The sequence below is a fragment of the Callospermophilus lateralis genome, chromosome 10 (assembly GCF_048772815.1).
Source record: "Callospermophilus lateralis isolate mCalLat2 chromosome 10, mCalLat2.hap1, whole genome shotgun sequence".
In the NCBI taxonomy this organism is placed as follows: Eukaryota; Metazoa; Chordata; class Mammalia; order Rodentia; family Sciuridae; genus Callospermophilus; species Callospermophilus lateralis.
The window spans coordinates 50,414,216-50,437,677 of record NC_135314.1 but is presented as its reverse complement, the minus strand read 5'-3'; the positions used below and the strand labels follow the sequence as shown (position 1 = coordinate 50,437,677).

Here is a 23,462-nt window from a genome sequence, read left to right as displayed (position 1 = left end):
TTTCAGTATATATTATAGAGCAGTAGTTCTTAAACATTAATGAGCAGCAGAGTTACTCAGAACTTGTTAATGAACAAATTCCTAGGTTCTTTCTCTAGAGATTTTGATTCAGCGAGTATGGGTTAGAACATAATAATTTCCATTTTTAACGAGATCCCAAAAGATGCTGTATTTTGACTATGAAAACTTGGAAGCTAAATGTTTCAGTACAGCAATAATGGCCAAATATACTGTGGTACACCCAGACTATGAAATTGAGATTCTGTGTGGCTATTAAAAACAGTGAATTATCTCTCTGGATACTAATTTGAAGGATCTCTAAGACCTATTGTCACATGAAAAGATAAATTTGCAGAGTGATACATGTAGTTTAATACTATTTGTATTTCTTTTAAAACTGGCCAATCTATATATGTATGTGAATATTAGAAAAATGATTGGAAAGTTACACATTTAATTAATAACCTTAAAGAAGGGAACTGGAATTGCAGAGATAAAGAGATAATTTGAGTTAAGTCAGAGAGAATGTTTACCTTACAAATATTGATTTATTTTTTTTAACAAAGAATTTTTTATGATGTGATTTTGTTATTAAAATTTAATTTTTTAAAACAGAGATTAATGAGATGGGGCAAAGTTTGAGTCTGGAAGGAGATGGGAATAAAATAGGATCAAAAGTGAAGTCGGACAGATGAGCTTATGCAGGAAGGGAACACAGATTCCTCTGAGGCTGGAGGAAAAAAACCAGAGGTGGGTGCATACATGAAATGTATAAGTAAGAGAGTGCTGCTGGACACGATCTGTAATCCCAGTGACTTGGGAGACTGAAGCAGGAGGATTGCAAGTTCAAGTTCACCCTGGGCAACATAGTAAGACCCTGTCTCAAAATGAAAAATGAAAAGGACTGGAGATGTAGCTCAGTAATAAAGTACCCTTGGGTTCAATCCCCAGTATCAAAAAAAGAGGGTGCATATCCAATAGCTTCAGTTTTTCTCTTCATTGATGTCAAGGCTATCTTTTGGGAAAGGAATCGAGCAGAAAAGGTGTAGGGGCTTTAAAGGAAACTCTCATTTAGAGAATGGAAGAGATAAGCCAAAAATATAGGATTTCTTCTTTCTATGGGAAGTCCCAAAGACTTAGCTGCTTCTGGAGCCTGTACATTTGCAATAGCAGGTAGTTGCATTATTGTATCATTTCCTACAGCAGTTCACATAGCATTGCTACTGAAATGAGAAAGGTAATGCATAGTTGGAGTTTTGGTGTGTGGGTGCAATGGAGTGAAAAACTTTACAGTTTGGTTAGAGAATGGTTGAAGGGCTATATCATGCAGTTTTAGCCAAATAGGAAAAGAAGTGAAGTTACAAAGTGGGTGATGATCTGGAATAAAGAGCATGAATCAAAGGGCCAAAGTGTTTACAGAGGGTAGACAGAGCCAAGTGCGAATGTCAGATGGGGCAGACCACTATGAAGAAGTTAATGTTAAAAAAAGGCGTCGAGAGCATGGGCAAAGAGTTGTGTTTTGACTGTCGTTGAGGATGACATGGATAAGAATTGTGGTTAGGTTGATTATAAACCAGGTTAGTGGGCTGTGCAAGGGCCTACATGGCATTGTGGTGGTCTGATAAGGGCAGTAGACTGCAGGAGGCTTTTGGTTATCTTTGAAATAGGACCTTCCCTTGCCATTTCAGAAAAAAGCTTGCTAGCTTCCCAGGTACCAGTCTCTAGTGCAGTCACCACTGCCTATGGATGCTGAGTAGGTAGTGGCTGTGTTGGGGAAAATAAGAGAGAGACATAGAGCAGCTCAGAGAGCAGAGAGAGGTAGAGCCCTAGAGTAGAGGTCTCTGTAGTTCATACGTAGGTTTGGCTTTTTTCTTTTTTTTTTTTTTAAATATAGCCACTAATGGTGAGTGCTGATCATAAATATCTTGTTTAGAGGCCGGGGTTGTGGCTTAGTGTTAGAGCACTTGATTGGCATGTGTGAAGCACTGGGTTCAATCCTCAACACCACATAAAAATAAATAAATAAAATAAAGGTATTGTGTTTGTCTCCAACTTAACATATATCTTGTATAAATTATAGCAGTATAGTAGTTTAGCAGTTCGAACTGGAGCGAGTCTTTTCCCTGAATCTTTGCCTACTCACCAACTCCCAGTGACTAAAATTATTCTCCAAATATAAAAGGAGGAAATTGGTTGTGCTGAATCTTTACAGTCCTTCCCCATTCTTTTTTGTTTCAATGAAATATTTACCATATGTAGTTTTATAAAATTAGTACTTTTAGAAATGGTGACCTTTTATGAAGAATTAATTTCTCTCTTGGTATAAAACTTCATTTGGAAATTATAACTTATTCAGGGCTAGAAGAATAAGGTTTAAATTCTGATGTAGGCTCCATATCGTTAGTTTCACAAGTTTATAAAAATGACCTTCCCTCAGTAATTTAGAGTGCATCTTAAATAATAGTACTTTTCTTTTGTGTGAACAGAAAAGCTTAATATTAAGTTTGTGCTCCCTGAGGCTAGAACTGGACTGCTGTCTTTTGAAGAAAGCCAGAGAATTAAGAAACTCCATGAAGAAAACAGGCAGTTCTTGTGTATACCAAGGAGGTGAGTTGAGCAAAAACTTAGATCACTACACACCATACAGGGCGGCTGAGTGTAAAATTTTTAGTTATTCACATTTTTTATGCTTTTTTTCCTCAGCTGCCATTATTTTCAAATTCCCTGTTTTATTTTGGCAACTTCTATATGGAATTTTTTTCTCTCTGTTTCAGACCACACTGGGACAAAAAAACTAGCCCAGAAGAACTTAAACAAGCAGAGAAAGATAACTTCCTAAAATGGAGACGTCAGCTTGTCCGGTGAGTGTTGTTAGACTCTTAAGGATTTATTTTGAAACCCTGAGTTCAGGCATTTGGTGTGCTTGTATTACTCTTTGCCTTTTGAAGTCTTGATTTCTTTAAAAGGGAAATGGTAGTGTTCTACTTGGAAGCCCATTCTGTAACATATGTAAATAGAGCATTACTAGGTGCCTGTGCATCTTCGCACAAAGATGGGTTGGTGGCTTTGTTCACTTCCTAGCCTGGTTTTCTTTCATTCCCCGATGGAGCTATTAGGTTCCCTGCAGTTGATCAGTGCTCTCCTGAGCATTCTTCCAATAAGAATTGTGTAAGAAATATGTGATTTTGTGTGAAAGAGAAACTTTCAGGATTTAAATAGCTTACAGATAACATTTGAATTTGGTGAAGTATGATATGAATAAATTTTTATCTATATTGATTCAACAAGCGGCATATAATAATACTGGTATTATATTTGTGTACTTACATTTTAATGTAATAAATTTGAACCTTTATACTGCCTAAGACAGTTCTGTGATAATCTGGCAAAGATATAAACTTCTCATTCTAAAGCCAGGCTAGAAGAGGAACAAAAGTTAATATTGACTCCATTTGAACGAAATTTGGACTTTTGGCGCCAACTCTGGAGGGTCATTGAGAGAAGGTGAGTAGCCATTTTCTTTTGTGTAATAAAATATGGTAGTTGTGTTAGATTTGGATATTGATATATACCCATGCTCTGGGTTGGGGAAGTGGGATTAAATTATACAAAGAGCTATAGAGAATTATAATAAACTGAAAACATGATACTATATATCTTTTAAAATACAGTGGTTTTTTGTTGCTTTTATAGGAGTATGTTGACTGGTGTATAAGAACAGTGAATGTTTTCTGTTAAGGTGAATTCTGAATTCTTCTGGTATTTGGAAAATATGGGCATAAAAAAGGGTAGTTCCTTGCCTGTAAAGAGTGTGCATGTTATGGGAAGAGCCAAGTGAGAGCTCATTTCATCAGTCTTATGGAATTCAATATAATGCCAAGTACAGGGGCATGCAGATGAACACAGTGTGGTCCTTGAACTCAGAACTCAGTACCTAGTAAAATTCAAAAGGAGCAAGATTCCTGCTATGTTACAGATAGAAAGGCCATGGGCTGTGCCAAAGCAGAGAAAGGAGCAGATGTAAATCCAGGGAAATCAAGAGGTGAGGTTTTTTTTTTTTTTTTTTTTTTTTTTTTAATTGGGCTTTTTTTAAAAAGAGGGGTTTGATAAGTTGAGTATGGGAAATTTTCATTCTTTTTCATGTACTCTTGAGAATTCCTAATTGTTAAAAGTTAATAAAATCACTTTCCTCTAATATCACCTCTTAGTTAGAAGGTTTCTGTTTTACGAAAAAGATTTTTTTTAGTTATTTTCAGGGACTCCATAAATGAATTTAATACTTGACATGGTGAACCTTCTGTCTTTTTTTAACCCATGAAATAGGATGCTTTAATTGGTTCATTCTCAGGAAAAAATATTCCCACATTTAGCATTGTTACCAAGAAAATGAGACTTGAATAAAACTTGTAAAAAAATCACTTGTTTTTTTTAAGGATGATGAAAATATGCTGAAATTAGTGGTAATGGTTACAGATATGTATGGATAAAAATCACTGAATTGTACATTTAAAAGGGTGAATTTTATGATACATGAATTATGTCTCAATTTTTTAGGTGCCCCACCTCCTGCTTTCCAGGAGCAGATAGAGGGCTGATGGGCTGGGATATGAAGAAGTTGGAATAGTAATGTGTAAAAAGGAGAAGTTTACTGTGGGTGGCAGCTCCACACAGGCCCCTTTTACTCAGTTAGGCTTGAGTGTAGCTTGGGAAGTCTAGTATTGTTCTAGGGAACTTGTGCAGAGCAGAATGGATTCATATCTCCTTCAGTGCTTCACTAGCAGTTGAGGGTGTGTGCTGCTGAGAATGCCTGTTTTCTTTTTTAAAAGAAAGAATTGTTAACATGCTCTGCAATGCTGCACCCTCAAACTCCTCCCACATACTTACAGTATTTATTTTAGATTTTCTCTTACTTTTGTATTTCCTGTCTTCTCTGTTTCTTTTATTATGTTTATTCTGGTTTCTGATGTTCACGTACAAGGCCTTTCCCATATGTCTAGTGATGTTTTTTGTCCATTTTTTGCAGCCCTGGGGATTGAACTCAGAGCCTTTTGCGTATTACACAAGCACTCAATCACTGAGCTATATCCTCAGCTCCATCCCTTCATATTTAAGGGTGAAGCATTACAAAGCTGATTGACCTACCTGTTTGGGTAGAGTTTGCCAAGTGGTGAATCTCTCTGAGGTGACTTGATAGGGATCAATTATATTTGGTTGGAATATCCCAAGATGTTTCTGTTGGCCTTTTTTCTCTAAGACCATTTTCTTAATGTGAAGAATGATCTTTTTCTGAGAATGGGGCCAGAGTGGTATGATGCCAGGAGGCTGGGCATCCTCACAGTTCAGTATGTAGGCTTATGTTTCATTTTCTTTTTTATGTATGACACCTCTTTCTCACCTTCTGTGCCTAAAGTCCCAGTTCGAGAGCCTCTTAGATTCTTTTCTCCATGGTAAATGCTAACCCTCTACTGTTGGGGTGGAGGAATGGGAGCTATGGGCTGGATTGCAGTTGCCTGGCTGAATGGTACAGTGGAGCCGACCAAGGAGCTAAGTGGGAAGGTGATTCTGGTCCCATACCTCTAAAGAGAGCTGATGCTTCTAATCTGAGCTTTCTCACGGTTTAGTATTTTTTAGTTGCTGCTATTCTTTCTTTCTCCTTGTTCTAATGAGTTTCATCATTTGCTTTTAGATTTTACATTTTGAGAGGAAGCAGAGGCAGCTATATGTATTCAGTTATCCATGTTCAACAGGAAGGCTCTTGACATAATTTGTATGCCCCTAAATAGCAGTTGGTTTCTCCAGAGTATGTCCACACTTGTTCAAACCCCTAGCTTTAGTTGAATTACAGAATTACTTGCTCTGATATTTTTATTGATTTATCTCTTTCTTTTTAATAACAGTGTATTTCTATCTCAGGGAATATTGTTTATATCACATGAAAATAGAGCTGAGTTACACAGAAATGTTATTAATAAAGTGACTACTACCACATCTTGAACAGGAAATATTTATTGATGACTTCTCTACAGCAGATGTCTCCTGTTTGCTAACAGGCTGGCTAAGCCATCTGCCTCTTTAATTTCAACAGTAGTTATCAGAAAAGATTTGATGTGTAACATGCCATTGAAATGCAGGAAACTGCTGAGGCACTGGGGGCAGCACACTGTATTCCAGTAAGATAAGGCGTTTCCACTGTGTTCACAAATGTTTCCTGCTACACAGTTGGCACTTGGTATCCTAATCAGTGCATGAAATAAGCTAGTTTAAAATGTCTTCTTTTCCTTCTGGTGTTTTGAAACCATTTATCCTGTCTGCATGTTTAGTAGGTAGATGTAATGTTTATAGACCCTGTGGTTTTACCTTATTAGGCTTTGTTCCTTTTTTTTTTTTTTTCCTTAACAATTTGTCAAAAATTAGGAATTCTTTGAATTTGAATCACAAGGTTATGCTAAAATTTTAACTATTCTGTTGGGGGGAGATGCACTTTCACTTGTCAAAGCCCTGCCCTAAATGATCTTGGTATGTAGTATGGTTTCGGAGAGTTACCTTAGAAAAGGTTGGTCTTGGGCTGGGGATGTGGCTCAAGTAGTAGCGTGCTCGCCTGGCATGCATGTGGCCCGGGTTCGATCCTCAGCACCCCACATACAAACAAAGATGTTGTGTCCGCCGAAAACTAAAAAATAAATATTAAAAAATTCTCTCTCTCTCTCTCTCTCTCTCTCTCTCTCTCTCCTCTCTCCTCTCTCTCTCTCTCTCTCTCTCTCTCCTCTCTCCTCTCTCTCTCACTCTCTCTTTAAAAAAAAAAAAAGAAAAGAAAAAGAAAAGGTTGGTCTTCCAAATTAGGATTTGGGGAGAGTGCTATAAGATGGTGATAGCTCTGCAGCTTCTCTTTCCATTGGCAGTACCAGCTGGCCCTTAGAACATCTTGCTAGCCACAGAGACTGGAGTAAGGGAGAGTAGGAGGGAGGCACTTCCCAGAGAAGCAGAGGATCTTTTCTGAGGAGAAAAAGGTTGCAGTGCCATGGAAGGCTACTGCAATCCCCTCTAATTTGTGAGGGATTCAAGGGCTACAGAGAGTTTTTTTATTGCCACATATTCTTCTGTATGATGGAAGAAGTTGAACTCATGATTCCTGCTCAGTATGGCAACTTAAATTGATATTTTACTGTTTTGTTATTGAAGCATGTTCTTAGAACTGTTGAGTGATTGTTGGCTTTGTGGTAGTCCTGGGTTTAAATAAGATTTTTGGCTTTTATAGAGGTAGCTGTCAGCAAGTGATTTATTAGCTTTCTTTTGAAGCTTTAATATGAATGAAAATTAGGAACTGAATATTTAGACTTCAACTTGGAGTGAACTATGTGGAATACTCTTTTATCTTACCAGGAGAGTTTAATAGAAATTATAGTGGAAGTTTTAGCAATGAAATGCTGCCTGAGCCTCTCTAAGCCATTGTTAGAATGGTAGAATGTTATGGTTAAGAGTATAACCCTGGTCCAAACTGCCTGGGTTCCTGTTCTGGCTCAGTTGCTTATAGCTGGTTCTAGGCTATAGGTCTTAACTATAAGCCTCAGTTTCCTCACACAAACTGGGAATAATAGTACTTTTAAAAATATGTGTCAAGTGCTTAATATACGGAAAATGTTCTTCCCTCAATATATGGGCAGCAACCCCTTTCACTTCACAATGATTAGATTCTCTCATTTTTTTTCCTAGTGATATTGTGGTCCAGATAGTAGATGCTCGAAACCCACTGCTGTTTAGATGTGAAGATTTGGTAAGTAAAGAATAAGTTATCTGTAATATGTCAAAATACACTGTACTGTCTTGTATATCTAAAAAGAACAAAAAATAAATAAATAAAAGTTCGATTCAACACCTTTGGGGTAGCAAAGAAAGGTCAGCATCACTCACAGCAATCCCTGTAGGCAAGCATTCTGTACTCATTAGCTTTGTTTGTTTAGGCCTCTCTCTCCTCCCAAGGTCAGGAGCTTGCATAATGCCACTGTTTAGACAGATGTTTTCTCTTCTGAAACAATTGTTCCATTTATAGAAAGGCACAAACACTTGCATGAGTTTTCTAGCTTTTAGTTCAGAAGCTACTTTATTAATAGACATTTGCCAGTTTCCCATTTTTCAAACTAGTCGGTAACAAAAATCTTAATGGTGAAACTTCTTTTCAAAGCCTAATGAAAGATTAATTAATAGAATGCACCAAGATTTAAAATCTTTAAACTAGCAAGTGATTTACTGTGGAGGGGGTGCAATTTAAAAAACACTTTTATTGGGGATCTTTAAAATAACTAAACTAATATTTTAATTGTTTGAAGAGATATTTCTGAGTGTCCTTGTCTCACCTAGGAATGTTATGTGAAAGAGACAGATGCTGAGAAGGAGAATGTTATTCTGATAAACAAGGCTGACTTGTTGACTGCTGAGCAGCGGAGTGCCTGGGCCGTGTACTTTGAAAAAGAAGATGTGAAGGTTATTTTCTGGTCAGCTTTGGCTGAACCTGCTCAGTTGAATGAGGACTCTAAGGTAACCTGGAGCACTTTTTCAGGGTGTTTTCAGGGAGAATTTTGGTGTTTTGTTTTTCCCATTGGAGATTTGTGGGAACTAGTTTTGTTTTTTCAGGGGTTTTCCCCCTAAATACTAATAGTAGGATGACCAATAGAAGAGTGAATCACAAAATTTTTATTTTTTTTTTGTAGTTTTAAAATATTCTACCATCCCTATTGTTGTACACTGATATTTTAAATTTTTTTCTTTTTAAATAAGACATTTTATAGGAAGTCTCATAATGATCTTGTAATTACTTCTAAGAGAAATTAGAACAGAAAGATGTAGTAACATCTCAGGGTTTGATCAGAATCCCTTGACTTTGTTTTGAAAACAAAGAAATTAACCCTAAACTTAGATATACCATCTTATTAATCTTTTAACCCAAATTTTACAAAAATAGGGCTTTTTTCTAATAAGATAATAACTATGAGAAGAAATTAATAGACTCATGTTTTACACTAATAGACATTTACAAGTAAATGTTTTTTTCCCTATCATCCTTTTCTTTTCTCCTGTTGGGCACACATCCATTTAGTGGGTATGCAGCTAGGTTCTATGAATACAGCACCCTCCTCTGGGTATACTCACAATTTAGCAAGCTCTAACCTCCAGTTCACCATCCTGTAAGTCATGTTACCTCTATGTGACTGCTTTCAATGACAAGGTCCCAAGACCAGGTAGCTCATTTCTTTTCAATCCCTAAATTCAGAAAGTTCTTCCCTTAGTGAAGCTGTGTTAGCCCCCTTAGTCTTTGATCTGAGCACTTGTCCTATGTCCTCTTGGTTCCCTTGACTACACACTGTAATATCTGCTGTTAAATTCTTTGTAGACACCCTCTTTGGAGCCCCCATTCTGAATGCCTATCTGCTTGTGTCAGGATTATGGTTAAAATTGGCAGTATTACTCCAGAAGTATATACTTCTGTATATTGCCCAGAGCATATACAGAAAGGTACACATTTTTTGACATCAGGATACTTTTATTAATTCAGACTTTCTGTTAATTTCATCTGCTTCCAGGACTTATATTATGCTGTTTGCATAATATAACTGTGGTGAACTGAATTTCTCAAATAGTTTTCTAAAAAGAGAATTTAGCAAACTATTTTTACATGTGTAAAAGTTTGCTTTTTACCTCAACTTAGGATAGTAACATTAATGGTTTGGCATCAAGGTAGAGTTTGTTTTTTAAAGGGCAGTTTTTCTTTTCTCTCATTCTGGCTTTGAATCATCTGCAGACTTTGTGTGTTTACACTTCTGTATAGTCTATATATTCTTCTAAGGCATTGATAACATTTTTAAACATAATCAAACCAGAGATAGGATTTCTGTGACCTTTTCTTGACCTACTAATCACTCTCTACCAAGCTTTTTTTTTTTTTGTACCAGGGATTGAACCCAGGAGTACTCTACCACTGAGCTGTATCTCCAGTACTTTTTATTTTTTGAGACAGGGTCTTACCAAGTTGCTGAGGCTAGCCTCCATTTGCAGACCTCCTGCCCCAGAGTTATTGTACCTTCAGCATTTTTATGTGGTGAAGATAAACATACTCACAAGAATAAATAAAAACTAATCCATAAAAGTGATATTAATAGAATCTTACTCCCTACCAGGCTTGTTATTCTGAACACATTACATATTTTGTTCATTAAGTCTTCTCAGCAGCATGCAGTTACTTCCTACTCTCTGGCAATTGGGCTCCATCTTTTGCCTACATGCCTACTATTTCTGTTTCAAATCTGTTCTGGAAGTCAGTGTCTTGAAGAAGTGTTTAAATAAATATTTATCACTTTATGGTTCTGTCCTGATAAAACAAGTCAATAACCCTATCAGAAATGGGAAAAAAAAATTAGTTTCTATGTCTTTAACATTCTTCTGAGTAATAGATTCTAGAGAGAAATGAAATTGTTTACATGATGTGTTCTCAGGAAACCATGGATGCTTCCTATTGATGTCTGTCTTATTTTTAAGGCTAATCAGCTAATTTGTGGATTTTTTCAGTTATTAGCCTATGCATTAACAGTGCTTGACTTATGGCTATTTTTTCTGATTTTTAAAGTGATGTGCCATTTGCTCCTCCCAAGTCTTTTAAAATCTCTTCTCCATGATTTCTTAGGTTGTGTTTTCATATCAGTAACCATATCTAATTGGGTATTGAATATAAAACTTATTAAAAATGACTTGATGTTCACTGCTTATTTGCCTTTCTGAAGAGTTTGGTTCTTCCTCTAATTGTTCAACCCCTTCTTATTTAAATATATTTAACTCTTTTTAGTTGAATACTATTCTCTGGGTCATCTATTAATAATTGCATTTTCCAAAGACTTGACTTTCTCATTCTTTTAATTTTTAACATAATTATTACAAAGTTCTTTTGTTATCTTTAGCATTTTTTTTCTAAAGCTGAACTGCTTCTAGCCAGATTTTCTACCACACATTTCTTGATTTGTAGTTCACATTCTTGTTTTTATGTTTCTTTCATATTTTAAAATGATTCAGAAAAGTTCACAGTGAGGACACACTGACTTCTTTAGATTCATTGCTTATTTATCATAAAAATTATTTCTAATTTTAGGATTCTCTTACAGGCCAGATTTCTTTTTGAGTGGCCATTGTGAAATCATATCTATTTTTCCTCACATGTGGTTGTTCTTTCTTGTTTCCTAACTTTTAGGATACCTGTTTGACTGTGTCCTCCTTGGTGGCTGTTACTCATTCTAGTATTAAATCAACTTAGAAATGATACAAAACATGTGTCACTTTCAAGTCTAACCACTTCACACTTGTAGGTAAGAATTAGTGCTACTGTAGAACTTCCTATCTGCTATGTTGTCAAGAGGGATTCAGAAGAATTAACACACCCATGAATAGTGATTTTTTTTTTCTCTTTTTATTTTATTGATAATGAATCATCAGCATCTGGATTGAAGTTTTGCTACTTCTGCATTTCACACTCAGGGGTCTGTGCTCCATGGTACTTTTTGACTAATTAAAGGCACTTAAAGAGTAGCAGGGCTGGGAGGGTCCCAGTGAGAGCAGTTGCCTAGCATGGGCACAGCCTTGGGCTCCATCCCTAGCACCACAGACACAAAAGAATAGCCATTTCCTTAAACATTAAGAAATGTAAATGAAGCTCAAAAGTTTCTTGCTTTGTTCAAAAAGGAGAATGTTAAAATGTTTTATTGTTAATGAAAAATGGTTTTATTTTACAGCCCACTGCAAAATTATGCACTGCCAAAGAGTTCATCTTAACATAGCATTTTCCAGTTGCTTTGAGATTTATTTTAAATTAGAAAAATAATTCATAACATTTGTACAAAGTTCAAATTATGCAGAAATGCGTATGGTAAAAAGTGAAGATCTGCTGCTCCTGCCCTCCTCAGAGAACACCACTATTGGTGATTGGCTGCACATCCTTGCATGGAAAGGCTTACTTTTCCTCCTCCTTGTGTTTGCCTTTTCCAGTCTCCAGCATAATTTTCTTGTACTCTGTTCATCTTAACATTACATAACTGGCTCATTGAGTATGTTCACTAAAGTGTAAAGTGCAGCTATACACTTCTGAACTTTTGTGGGGTTTTTTTTTGTTTGTTTGTTTGTTTGTGTTTTTAATTTCAGCAGGAACAAGTGAACCAAGATGCTGGAGAAGCCAACACATCTGAGTCCGAAAACTCCAGTTTTGAGGAGAATGAAATTCCACACAGAGAGACCGACCATCTCTCAGACAGGGATTCTTTCTCATTTAATGATTCCTCTAGTGATGAAGATAATAGTGAATATGAGGACTGTCAGGAGGAAGAGGAGGAAGATTGGCAGACATGCTCAGAAGATAGCTGCCCTGATGAGGAAGCCCAAGCTCAGGGCTGGAAGAAAAGCTGCACTGTGGATTCTGAGGCTCAGGGAAGGAAAACCCCACAGAGGAGGCAGATACACAATTTTAGCCACCTGGTGTCAAAGCAGGAATTACTGGAGCTCTTTAAGCAGCTGCACACTGGGAAGAAGGTGAAAGATGGACAACTTACCGTTGGCCTGGTAAGATGAAATACATCATTAAATTATTACTACCTAAGTGTCTATTCCCCATCCTTTGTTAGCTACACAAGGACCCCAAAGAGCAGTTAGTCTTCGGGCATCATAAGAAGCATATCTTATTGCCCACTGGCATCATGGAATGAAGCAGTGTGTTGGCCAGAGCCCAGCTTGAGGGGTGAACTCCTTCAAGGCTTTTATTAGTTACATACTTGTTATGTTAAATATATTATCCAATCTACTTCCAGTTCAACTCTTAATGACTTGCAAATTACCAAGAGAAACTAGAATGAAAGCATTTAATATCTAGTTCAGTATTCTTTTGGCATCTTGAGGTCCTTGCCAACTTATACTGTAAATGTTCCAGATGCATATTTGGGAAAATTCCAACATCTTGGCCAGGCAAAACATGACAGATGCTTTAGTTGTGTAACCACTGCATAGCACAAAGGAGAAAATAGATCACATCCCAGCATATGTATAGCCTAATTCCAGAGGCTATGAAAGTCCCTATACCCCAAAGGGAAACAGCATGGCTCTAAATGGCCCCAGCCTTAGCTAAAGAAATGTAAGATGTTAGAGAAGGTGTTTATTATAAAGCTCTTCTATCCAGGAGAACAAAGAGTAGAAGAAGGGAGGTCATGGCAGGTTTGGAGTCTTGGGGCTCTTAAGTTGCATGCCTGCATACCAAGTAAAGGTAATCCTAATTATGTTTGAATCTTCTATAGCTCCACTCAACTTACTTCCCTGGCCCTGCAACAACAACAACAATAGAAACTTGCTTAAAATGACTAAAGCAATTGACATTTTTCCCAGTCATGCAGTAGAACTTTGGAAAAGTTACTTAATTTCTTGGAGTTTTAAGGCTTCGTTCTGTATTTTATTACTAAAAATTAATTTCTGCATGCATCAAAAAGCTCAGCTTCTCTACAAGTGTTTTTCATTTAATGAAACAAACAAAAGAAAAAAAACAGCCTCTCTCACTTTCTGAATGTGTTACTCTAGAAATACTGAAAATAGGGCTTGGGATATAGCTCAGTGTAACACTTCTTTAGCATGCACAAGACCCTAGTACTGCAAAATAACTAAACAACTTCAACATAATAAAATCCATATGTGGAAAATGTCATAGTAGAAATTCTAAAAAAGCAAGTTGGGGTTGTGGCTCAATGGTAGAGTGCTTGCCTAGCACATGTGAGGCACTGGGTTCAATCTTCAACACCTCATAAAAGTAAATAAATAGGGCTGGGTATGTGGCTCAAGCGGTAACATGCTCACCTGGCATGTGCGGGCACTGGGTTCAATCCTCAACACCACATAAAAATAAAAAAGATATTGTGTCCACCAAAAACTAAAAAAATAAATATTAAAAAATTCTCTCTCAAAAAAAAGTAAATAAATAAAAATAAAGATATTGCAAGAAATCCTGAAAAAAGTTAATTTACCTATTCTAAAAACATTTTTTGATCACCTGCTACAGGCCAGGCATTCTGCTGGGCCCAAACTAAAAAGTTATTGAAAATTTGAAATAATCATATTGTGATTTAATGTCTGTCTGGTACTCATCTTCACCTCCTTATGGAAGATGCAATGGAAACAGTGAAATGCCTGTAAATGGGGCAGTGAGATTTACTTAGGTTAACAGCAAAAGCTATAGAAATACAGTTTGTATAACTCAGCTATTCATGGAGATGAGACTGAATAAACCCACCCAAACTGCAGGAGAAAGGGGGAGTCAAGGAACACACAATCTTCTAAAGTAACCAGATGCTTATGCTAGTCTTGCCGCCATTTATGTGCTATCTTTGGGTCTTTGGTAACTACTATGCCTGTACAGTAATTTCTGAGTCTCTTCCAGGTGGGCTACCCTAATGTTGGTAAAAGTTCAACCATCAACACCATCATGGGCAACAAGAAAGTATCTGTGTCTGCCACACCTGGTCACACCAAGCATTTCCAGGTATTTTTACAGCCCCTTGCCATTCACATACCGCTCCTCTTTCCCCTCATCTGCTATATATCCAAAATAAACCTCTTGTCTTTCAGACTCTCTACGTGGAGCCTGGCCTATGCTTGTGTGACTGCCCGGGCCTGGTGATGCCATCCTTTGTGTCTACTAAGGCAGAGATGATTTGCAATGGAATTCTCCCAATTGACCAGATGAGAGATCATGTCCCACCTGTATCACTAATATCCTTTCTGCTCCAGAAAAAACTGGTTGTTTGGCACATACTAAAGCTTCAGGGATTGGGGGCAGGGGGGCATTGCCTTTCAATGGCATTTGAAGAATTCAGGTCTGATATTTTAAAGACACTAAATAAAATACTAAGAACTACACAAGTTTACATCAGGACTTAAGTATCAGAACCTTATCTTCTGATTTCATCAACCTGTAAAAGTGGAAGAACCCCAGCTTTAGATTCTCAGCCCCAAGTTGCAAACCTTTATCATATTGTCATTTGACTATTTGAGTGACCTTAGAAAAACTTGATTAACTATCTGAATTCTTACCCTTTTCTATGAAATGAGAATAATATCTACCTCACAGTTGATTGAACTTAATCATTTTAACACTCATTAACTGCTTGCTGTTAATAATGTTTTCTGATGTTTACTAAGTATTAGTTAATACTCATAAGTCAATCCTTGAGGCAGGTGTTGCTATTATTCCCATTGGACAGAAACAAGTTAAATCATTTACCCAAGATCTCACAGATGGTAGTAGGTTAGGAACTCCACTCCTCTCAGCACCATGAGTTAAATGTGAAGCAGCATCAAGGACAGTACCTGGCCATCCTAAGTGAATATAGTACAAATAGCAACCTGCATAAACCTTAGAATGCTGCATATACATATATAGTATGATACCATTTTTGTAAAAACTTTTATCTCACAAAACAGTTTTCTTGTGTTCATAGGTATATGCGTATATGAAAATGAAAAGTGGACTGAAGGATGTACCATAAACTGGTATTACCTGGGGCAGAGTGGGGAACTGGTGTAATGATTTAAAAGCTTTAATTTTTTAATACTTCTTTTTGTTTGTTTGTTTGTTTGTTTTTAGTACTAGGGATTGAATGCTGGGGTATTTTACTACTCGACTAGAGCCCCAGATCTTTTTATTTTTTATTTTGAGACAGTCTCACTAAGTTGAGACTGGCCTCAAACTTGCAGTCCTCCTGCTTGAATCTCGTAAATTGTTGGGATTACAGGCAAGCACTACCATACCATAATTTTAATAGTTGAAATTTTGTTGGTAGTTGGGAACACAGGACTTAATATTTATGTTTTTCTGTATTTTTTTTGAGTCTGCTAATTAACAATAGACATGTATGAAGCATTTAAGCAGATTAGGCTAGGTACTGTGGAGGTTAACAGGTATAACTCAGGTGGGTCCTGCCTTTTAAGGATGATCAGTCTGTGGGGATATGAGATGTGTTCATGAATAACTGTACAAGATAGAATTGTAAGTGACCTAAGGAAACTACAGATAAACTGTGGGAGATTAGAAAAGGGAAGAAAAGTCATCTGCATAGTTGTAGGCAATAGGAACAAAGACATCCCGTGTTTTTAATATCTTAATTAGGATTACCTTACAAATTTATAGTTTATTTATAATCTTATTTGTTGTTTTTTTTTAATGTCATCTTTAAGGTCTCTTTTGGAGATATTTTAAAATAGCTCTTTTGGAAGTGATAATTGGTGAATAAAACTTTGTTTAAAATGAAAAACTGACGGCTGGGATTGTGGCTCAGCAGTAGAGCACTCACCTAGCACATTCGAGGCCCTGGGTTCAATCCTTAGCACCACATAAAAATAAATAAAGATATTGTGCCCAAGTACAACTAAAAAGTAAATATTCAAAAAAAGAAAAACTGATTCTTTAATGAAAATCTGTACTATTTGGAGAGAAGAAAGGGCACTTGTCATAAAGTTTTTGAAGTACTCTGTTTTTAGCAGTATGTTTTAGATGTCATGAGGCAAAGATGGTCAGTTCAAGAAAATGGATTCTTTGACCAGTTTACGTATGCCAGAATATTCCACGACATGTTTTAGAAGACACCTATGGCATTAATATCATAAAGCCTAGAGAAGATGAAGATCCCTATCGACCTCCAACCTCAGAAGAACTGTTGACAGCTTATGGATGTGAGTTGTTTTCTATATTAAAACATGAACAAAAAATAGCAATGTGGTTAATTAATAGAAATAGTTAACAGAAGTTTTGTGGAGTTGTGGGGATGTAGGCATTTAAACCCAAGGTAAGCATGTACTCTACCACTGAGCCACATCCCCAGCTATTTTATTTTTTTATATTGTAAATATTCTTTTTTATCTAGTACTACTTAACAAAGCCAGTAAAAGAAAAGCCAGGATGTAAAAACAAATGACCACAGACAGTTTCTGAGACTGCTGTCTGCAGGTCCATATAGAATTAAGGATTCTTGCAGTGAATTTTAAAAGGCATTGCCAGATTATTCTAGTTTTGCTTTGTATTTTTTTAGATACTCATGAAGTTGAACTTCTTATATGTTTGTTGCCCTTCTATATTTCTTCTGGAGTCACCTTTTTCTACATATTGGTTGTATCTTAAAATGATTTGTAGAAGATCTTTGTTCTGTGTGGGCATATGTTTTGTTTTGCCCTCCTCCCCCCAGTGTTTACTTATTTATGGTTTTCTTTAGCCTTACAGAAGAGGACAGTTTTAATAGACTATCTTTTCCTCTTTGGATTTGACTCAGCTTGATATTTTACTTTGGGAAGCTTTCTCTATCCCCCCAAAATAATTGTCTTCCTGTAAAATTTGTTTTAACATTTAGATTTTTAATCTACCTAAATTTATTTTTTGTATGATGTGAATTAAGATTCTAAATACTTTCCTGTAAACAGAACAAGCCAACATCCATCTAGTATGTGAGAGCGCTGAGTTTTGAACACAACCTGTCTGCCACCATCTATTAATTGAATAATATTAAAAGGATCTTTATCATATGTTTGGGAAACTACCAAAAATAAAAAATAAAAAAGCTTGCCCTGTTGCTTTTTATTTTGCTAATAATGTTCTCAGATAGCCTCCTTAAATAAATATTTAAGATCCAGGGATCGAAGAAATAACTGGAATATAGAGAAATGTAATGTAACTTTCAAAGTGAGGTGCTAGAGGTTGTTAAGATATCAGATTCAACTACATAGTTTATTCTGCATTAGCAAATATTTGTAATGTTAAACAAAATATATAATGATAATTAATTTTTTAAAACATAGTAATCATGCTTACTTAAACTAAACATACAGTGCCTCAATTATCTTTGTGATATTCTGTATTCTGAGTTCATTCTGTTCATTTCTCCCACAGATATGCGAGGATTCATGACAGCACATGGACAGCCAGACCAACCTCGGTCTGCACGCTATATCCTAAAGGATTATGTCAAAGTAAATGCATCCTGGATTTTTGTTTTTGTTTGTTCTTACATTTTTTTTAATATTTATTTTTTAGCTTTTAGGTGGACACAATATTTTTATTTTATTTTTGAGTGGTGCTGAGGATTGAACCCAGTGCCTCATGCATGCCAGGCGAGCGCACTACTACTTGAGCCATATCCCAGCCCTGTTCTTACTTTTGAATAAGTGAGTCTTTTCTCACATACTATATTCTTAACTAATGGCAACCTGTTACAAGTTTATGAGATTTTTTTTTCATTGAGATGGAGTAAATAACTAGGGTTATATTCTTAATCCAGAAGTGACTAATAACATACTATGAAAGGAAAGATGAAGATCTTTGAACACCTGGAATCACTGAAATTCATTGATTTATGCTTCTGGTGTTTCCATTTCTACAGCCTTTTGGTTGTTCCCATTGTGACTTTATTACAATCTTCCTTATGGTTTACCTGTTTGCATGCCTTTCTTCCCATGCTTTTCTAGTAACAGTAGTAGTAATAGCTAACATTCATATCAAAGATAACTTGCTTAAGAGTTGTGGATGTTTTATATGTATCTCATTAAAAATATGTAACAAATCAGGCATGGTGGTGCATGCCTATAGTCCCATTTACTCAGGAATCAGGCAGGAGGACTGCAAGATCAAGGACAGGCTGAGCAACTTGTAAGATCCTGTCTTGAAATAAAAAATAAAGGATCTGGGGACATAGCTCAGTAGTAGAATATGCCAGGGTTCAGTCAATTCCTAGTACCACCAAAAAAAAAAAAAGAGAGAGAGAGACGGGGGTTAGGGGAATGGCTTAGTGGTATAGCACATGCTTAGCATTCTTAGACCCTGGGTCCAACCCTCAGCACCATGAATGAATGAATGATGTCCATTCCTTAGCACCATAAATATAAATGAGTAAACAAACAAGTTTAAGAGGATTAATGCTGTCATGTTACAAATGAGAACAAGCTATTTTGGATTATCTTCATAATTAAAATGGAGATTGATCATATGTAGCTCATGAAATTCTGGGAGATTCATGAAAACAATGCATGTTTTTAACATGTATGTTACAAATATCATTAAGCTCAGTGCCTGGCACATAATAAACCCACAAGAATTTTTTTTTTTTTTTTTTTTTTTTTTTTTTTTTTTTAGGGAGAGACAGAGAGAATTTTAATATTTATTTTTTTAGTTCTCGGCGGACACAACATCTTTGTTTGTATGTGGTGCTGAGGATTGAACCCGGGCCGCACGCATGCCAGGCGAGCGCGCTACCACTTGAGCCACATCCCCAGCCCCCACAAGAATTATTATGGCCTTAAGTGTAATTCTTTACAAAATTAGCATTATGAGGCCCTGGTAGTAACAAGTTGTGAGGCTTTGGCTTTATTCCTTTCTTTCCTCAAGCCCACGTCAATGGAGTTCTTGGAGCATAGAAATAAAACTGGGCAGCCATGTTTTATTGACTCCAGTTCAGGAAGAAAGTAGTTAATAGTATTTATATGGATTATTTATTCTCTTACCTTCTTAACTGTGAAGGATGCAAAGATGAGTAAAGTGTAACTTTTAAATCCTCTATGGTGGAAAGATGCACATGTGTACCCAGTGAGCAACTACAATCCCACATATAGGAATCAGGAACTGTCTTGATTTCAGATTTCTAGCCTAATGTTCCTTTAGTACAGTGACAATTGTCTAGTTGTATCCTGGTTTTTCTTTTGGAAAATATTGACCATAAGTATAATCATAAACATATACTAAAGAATGCTTAGTAGAAATGCAAACAGAGAAAAAAGATTTTGTTTTAGTCTTGGGGCCATGAGAGAGCACCATCTTTAGAACACTTTCACCATCAACATTGGTGTAATAAAGTGAGGACTCTTCAGTTGCAGTAGACTCAAACTCAACTCAGCTGAATCAAATGTAGAAAGCTCCCTAAGGAGGTAGCTGGTGGAGATGTCTCCTCTGGGGATTTTATTTTGGGGTAACACATATGACACTTAGGAGACACTGTTATCTTCCATGTTCTTTGTAGGGGAAACTACTATACTGCCATCCTCCTCCTGGAAGAGATCCTGTGACATTTCAGCATCAACACCAGCAACTCCTAAGGAATGAAACGAAAAGTGATGAAATAAAAATGCAGCCGGGTGGAAATAAAAAAACAAAACAGATAGAAAATGTAGTCGACAAAACTTTTTTTCATCAAGTAAGTTTTAACTTTCTTTAACTTCTGATCCAACACATTTTTATAACAGTAAAGATTAAGATATTCACATACCATAATTAAAATTTAAGTTCCCACTCATCCTTTTAAAGGGTACAGTAATTTACAGTATATTTACAGAGTTGTACAACCACCACATCAGTCAGTTTTAGAATTTTATTACCCCAAAAAGAAACTCCATGCTGTTGGCAGTCACTCCTCATTCTCTTCTCCCCATAGCCCTTGCCAGCCACCAGTCTTTCTGGTTATATAGATTTACCTATTCTGTACATTTCACATGAATGGAATCATATGCCGTGTGATCTTTTACAACCCACTTTTTTCACTTAGATATCTATTGGTCAGCTGATGGACATTTTCAACTTTGTGACTATTATAAATAATGTTGCTGTGAATGCTTCTATAAAAGTTTTTATATGGATATATATTTCACTTCTCTTGGGTATATACATAGGAGCAGGATTGCTGAGGTTAACATTTGAGATACTGCCAACTTTGCTAAAGTGGCTACTGTTTTACATCCCACCAGCATTGTAGGAGATTTCTAATTTTTTCACATCCTACCAGTACTTAAATTTTCTGACTTTATTTTTGCCAGCCTGACAATGGGGCATGTATCTTATTGATCTGCATTCCCTTAATGACTAGTGATGCTGAGTATGTTTTCATGTGTTCATAGGCACATGTATGTTTTTTTTAGAGAAATGTCTATTATTGTTAAATTATAAGAATTCTTCATATATTCTAGATATAAGACCTTTACCCAGTTTCTGATTTGCAAATATTTTCTCTCCCTAGTAGGTCCTTTTTCCTCTGAGTCAACATATCTTGTGATTGGCGGGGGGACTTCTTAAATATATTCAAAATATTCAAAAACTACTTTATCTTTACAATATGAACAACTTTGTCAGGCATGGTGGCATATACCTGTAATCCCAGCAATTTGGGAGATTGAGGCAGTAGGATTGCAAGTTCTAGCCCAGCCTCAACAACTTATTGAAACCCTATCTCAAAAAAATAAAAGGGATTGAGGATGTAACTCAGTGGTAGAATACGCCTGGGTTCAATCCTCAATTTAAAAATATATATAACTTTAATTGCTTATATCATATCTACTGGATCTGAAAGTAGTATTTTAAAAGACAGATTTATGTGCAAGAGAGTTAAATTATAGAATTGTACCTAATATATATTTTAAATGCTTTTAAGTGAGTGCTATAGCAAAAAAAAAATTTAAAAATCAGCTGTATCCAGATACTAGTTAGGTATTTATCTGGTGCTTTACCTGTGTGATTCACAAAATGAGCCTGTGAGGCAGGCAGGGTCATGTATAAGAAAGCTGAAAACTTACCACTAATTTTATTCTATAACTAACCTTTAGCCCAATATTTTACTATTACACAAAGATTGTGGGATCTTGCTTTCCATATCAGATCATATTGGATTAGTTTTTCATACTACACAAACTTAAAATTTCTTTAAAAGAGTCAGTGTCTAATTTGGGTAGAGGCAGGTTGGATTTTGATAAGACAGAGATTTCCAGAACAGAGCTAATGCTATGAATTTAGTTATAAATGGCATTTAAACCTATGGGACTAAATAAAGTAGACGAGGGGGAAAATGAAATGAACCAAAGAGAATTCTGGGAAGCTTAACATTTAAGGGGTGGAGAGAGAGAAAGAGAACAAAACTCCACTCAGTGATATGTTCATGTTTATCTTGAAGTGATCCATAAACAGTACTGTGTATGTTCATCAAGGGAGATAGCCATCTGGCACCTTGTATATAATGTCTTTTATTTCCCAGGAGAATGTAAGAGCTTTGACCAAAGGGGTTCAGGCTGTGATGGGTTACAGGCCTGGGAGTGGCCTAGTGACTGCAGCTACTCTGACCTCTGAAAATGGAACCGGGAAGCCCTGGAAAAAACACGGCAACAGAAATAAAAAAGAGAAAAGTCGTAGACTCTACAAGCACCTGGATATGTGAACCTGAACTACAACAGAAGTGGCATCTACACTGTGCATATGGGAAAAAATAGAAGCTGCTTGTTGCCTGTGCCTTGCAGCCACATCCAACAATCTTGATGTCAAGACTAAAGGGCTCCTGGAAACGATATCTGACTCGAGTAGTCGTTGGAGCCCCAGAAATGTACTCCTGTAGGAGGCTGGTCTTCAGATGAGGGAATGGATGATGTATATTTGTTTGTGTAAACATACACAAAAATGCATATTAATTTGAGTTGGGACATTTTTGAAAATATACTAAAATTAATTTGTCACTAATTGATGTTTTCATTTGTTTAAGTAGATTAAATGCCAGCTGAACATTCCATGATCTTTTAGCAGTTGTAATCAATTAAAATATGACTGGAATTTTAGGTGAATTCTTTTGAGGACATTATTTGGATTAGTAGTTTAAATTTCACATAAACGCCCAACATATCTTTAATATGGCAGAGAGCTGGAGAGCTGACATATATCATTTTTAAAAGCCCTGAGGCTGGGGTTGTGGCTCAGCGGTAGACGCCTATCTAGCATGTGCAAGGCCCTGGGTTCCATCCTCAGCACCACCTAAAAATAAAATAAAGGTATTGTGTCCAAGTACAACTAAAACATAAATTAAAAAAAAAAAAAAAAAATGCCCCTGAAGACCTTGAACTTCCAAAATTACCCTCCCCTGAGCCAATCTGACAGAGGGAAGCATGTGTTGTAGCTAACTCATCTGTAGAGAGCCACGGAGAGTGAAAGAATAGTTTACCAGTTTTCATTTTAGGCATAGGGATCCCAGATATCCTTAGGTACTTACATTAAGGGTGAGCCAGCACACTGTACTTTTTATAGTCACATTCTGTGTAATGCGCTATGGCTCTTTCAGCTCCTCACTTCTTTTGCGGGGGAGGGGGTGGGCAGTTACTGGGGATTGAACTCAGGGACACTTGACCACTGAGCCACATCCCCAGCCTTGTTTTGTTTTATTTAGAGACAGGTCTCACCAAGTTGCTAACACCTCACATTTGCTGAGGCTGGCTTTGAACTTGCAATCCTCCTATCTTGGCCTCCTGACTCGAGTAGTCCCGAGCCTCTGGGTTACAGGCATGTGCCACTGCACCCAGCTCTCCTCACTTCTTGGGTATCCCTTTTTCTCTGCATCTTGATATTCCTTTAACTCATTTTCTTGCTTATTTATTTATTTTTAGTACTGCGGATTAAA

At 36.5% G+C, this 23,462-nt stretch overlaps 1 protein-coding gene across 1 annotated transcript in view; it reads left to right on the top strand.

Annotated features, from left to right (window-relative positions):
* Positions 1-22,581, top strand: part of Lsg1 (large 60S subunit nuclear export GTPase 1) — a 28,048-nt gene extending 5,467 nt beyond the window's left edge. The window contains exons 3-14 of the mRNA XM_076868320.2: positions 2,487-2,607; positions 2,775-2,861; positions 3,418-3,504; positions 7,711-7,771; positions 8,356-8,532; positions 12,175-12,588; positions 14,444-14,545; positions 14,632-14,775; positions 16,611-16,734; positions 17,942-18,021; positions 20,061-20,234; positions 22,059-22,581. Of these exons, the coding sequence (XP_076724435.2) occupies positions 2,487-2,607; positions 2,775-2,861; positions 3,418-3,504; positions 7,711-7,771; positions 8,356-8,532; positions 12,175-12,588; positions 14,444-14,545; positions 14,632-14,775; positions 16,611-16,734; positions 17,942-18,021; positions 20,061-20,234; positions 22,059-22,238 (1,751 nt within the window). The 3' untranslated portion in view covers positions 22,239-22,581. The remainder of the gene's footprint in view (positions 1-2,486; positions 2,608-2,774; positions 2,862-3,417; positions 3,505-7,710; positions 7,772-8,355; positions 8,533-12,174; positions 12,589-14,443; positions 14,546-14,631; positions 14,776-16,610; positions 16,735-17,941; positions 18,022-20,060; positions 20,235-22,058) is intronic.
* Positions 22,582-23,462: the final 881 nt, after the last annotated feature.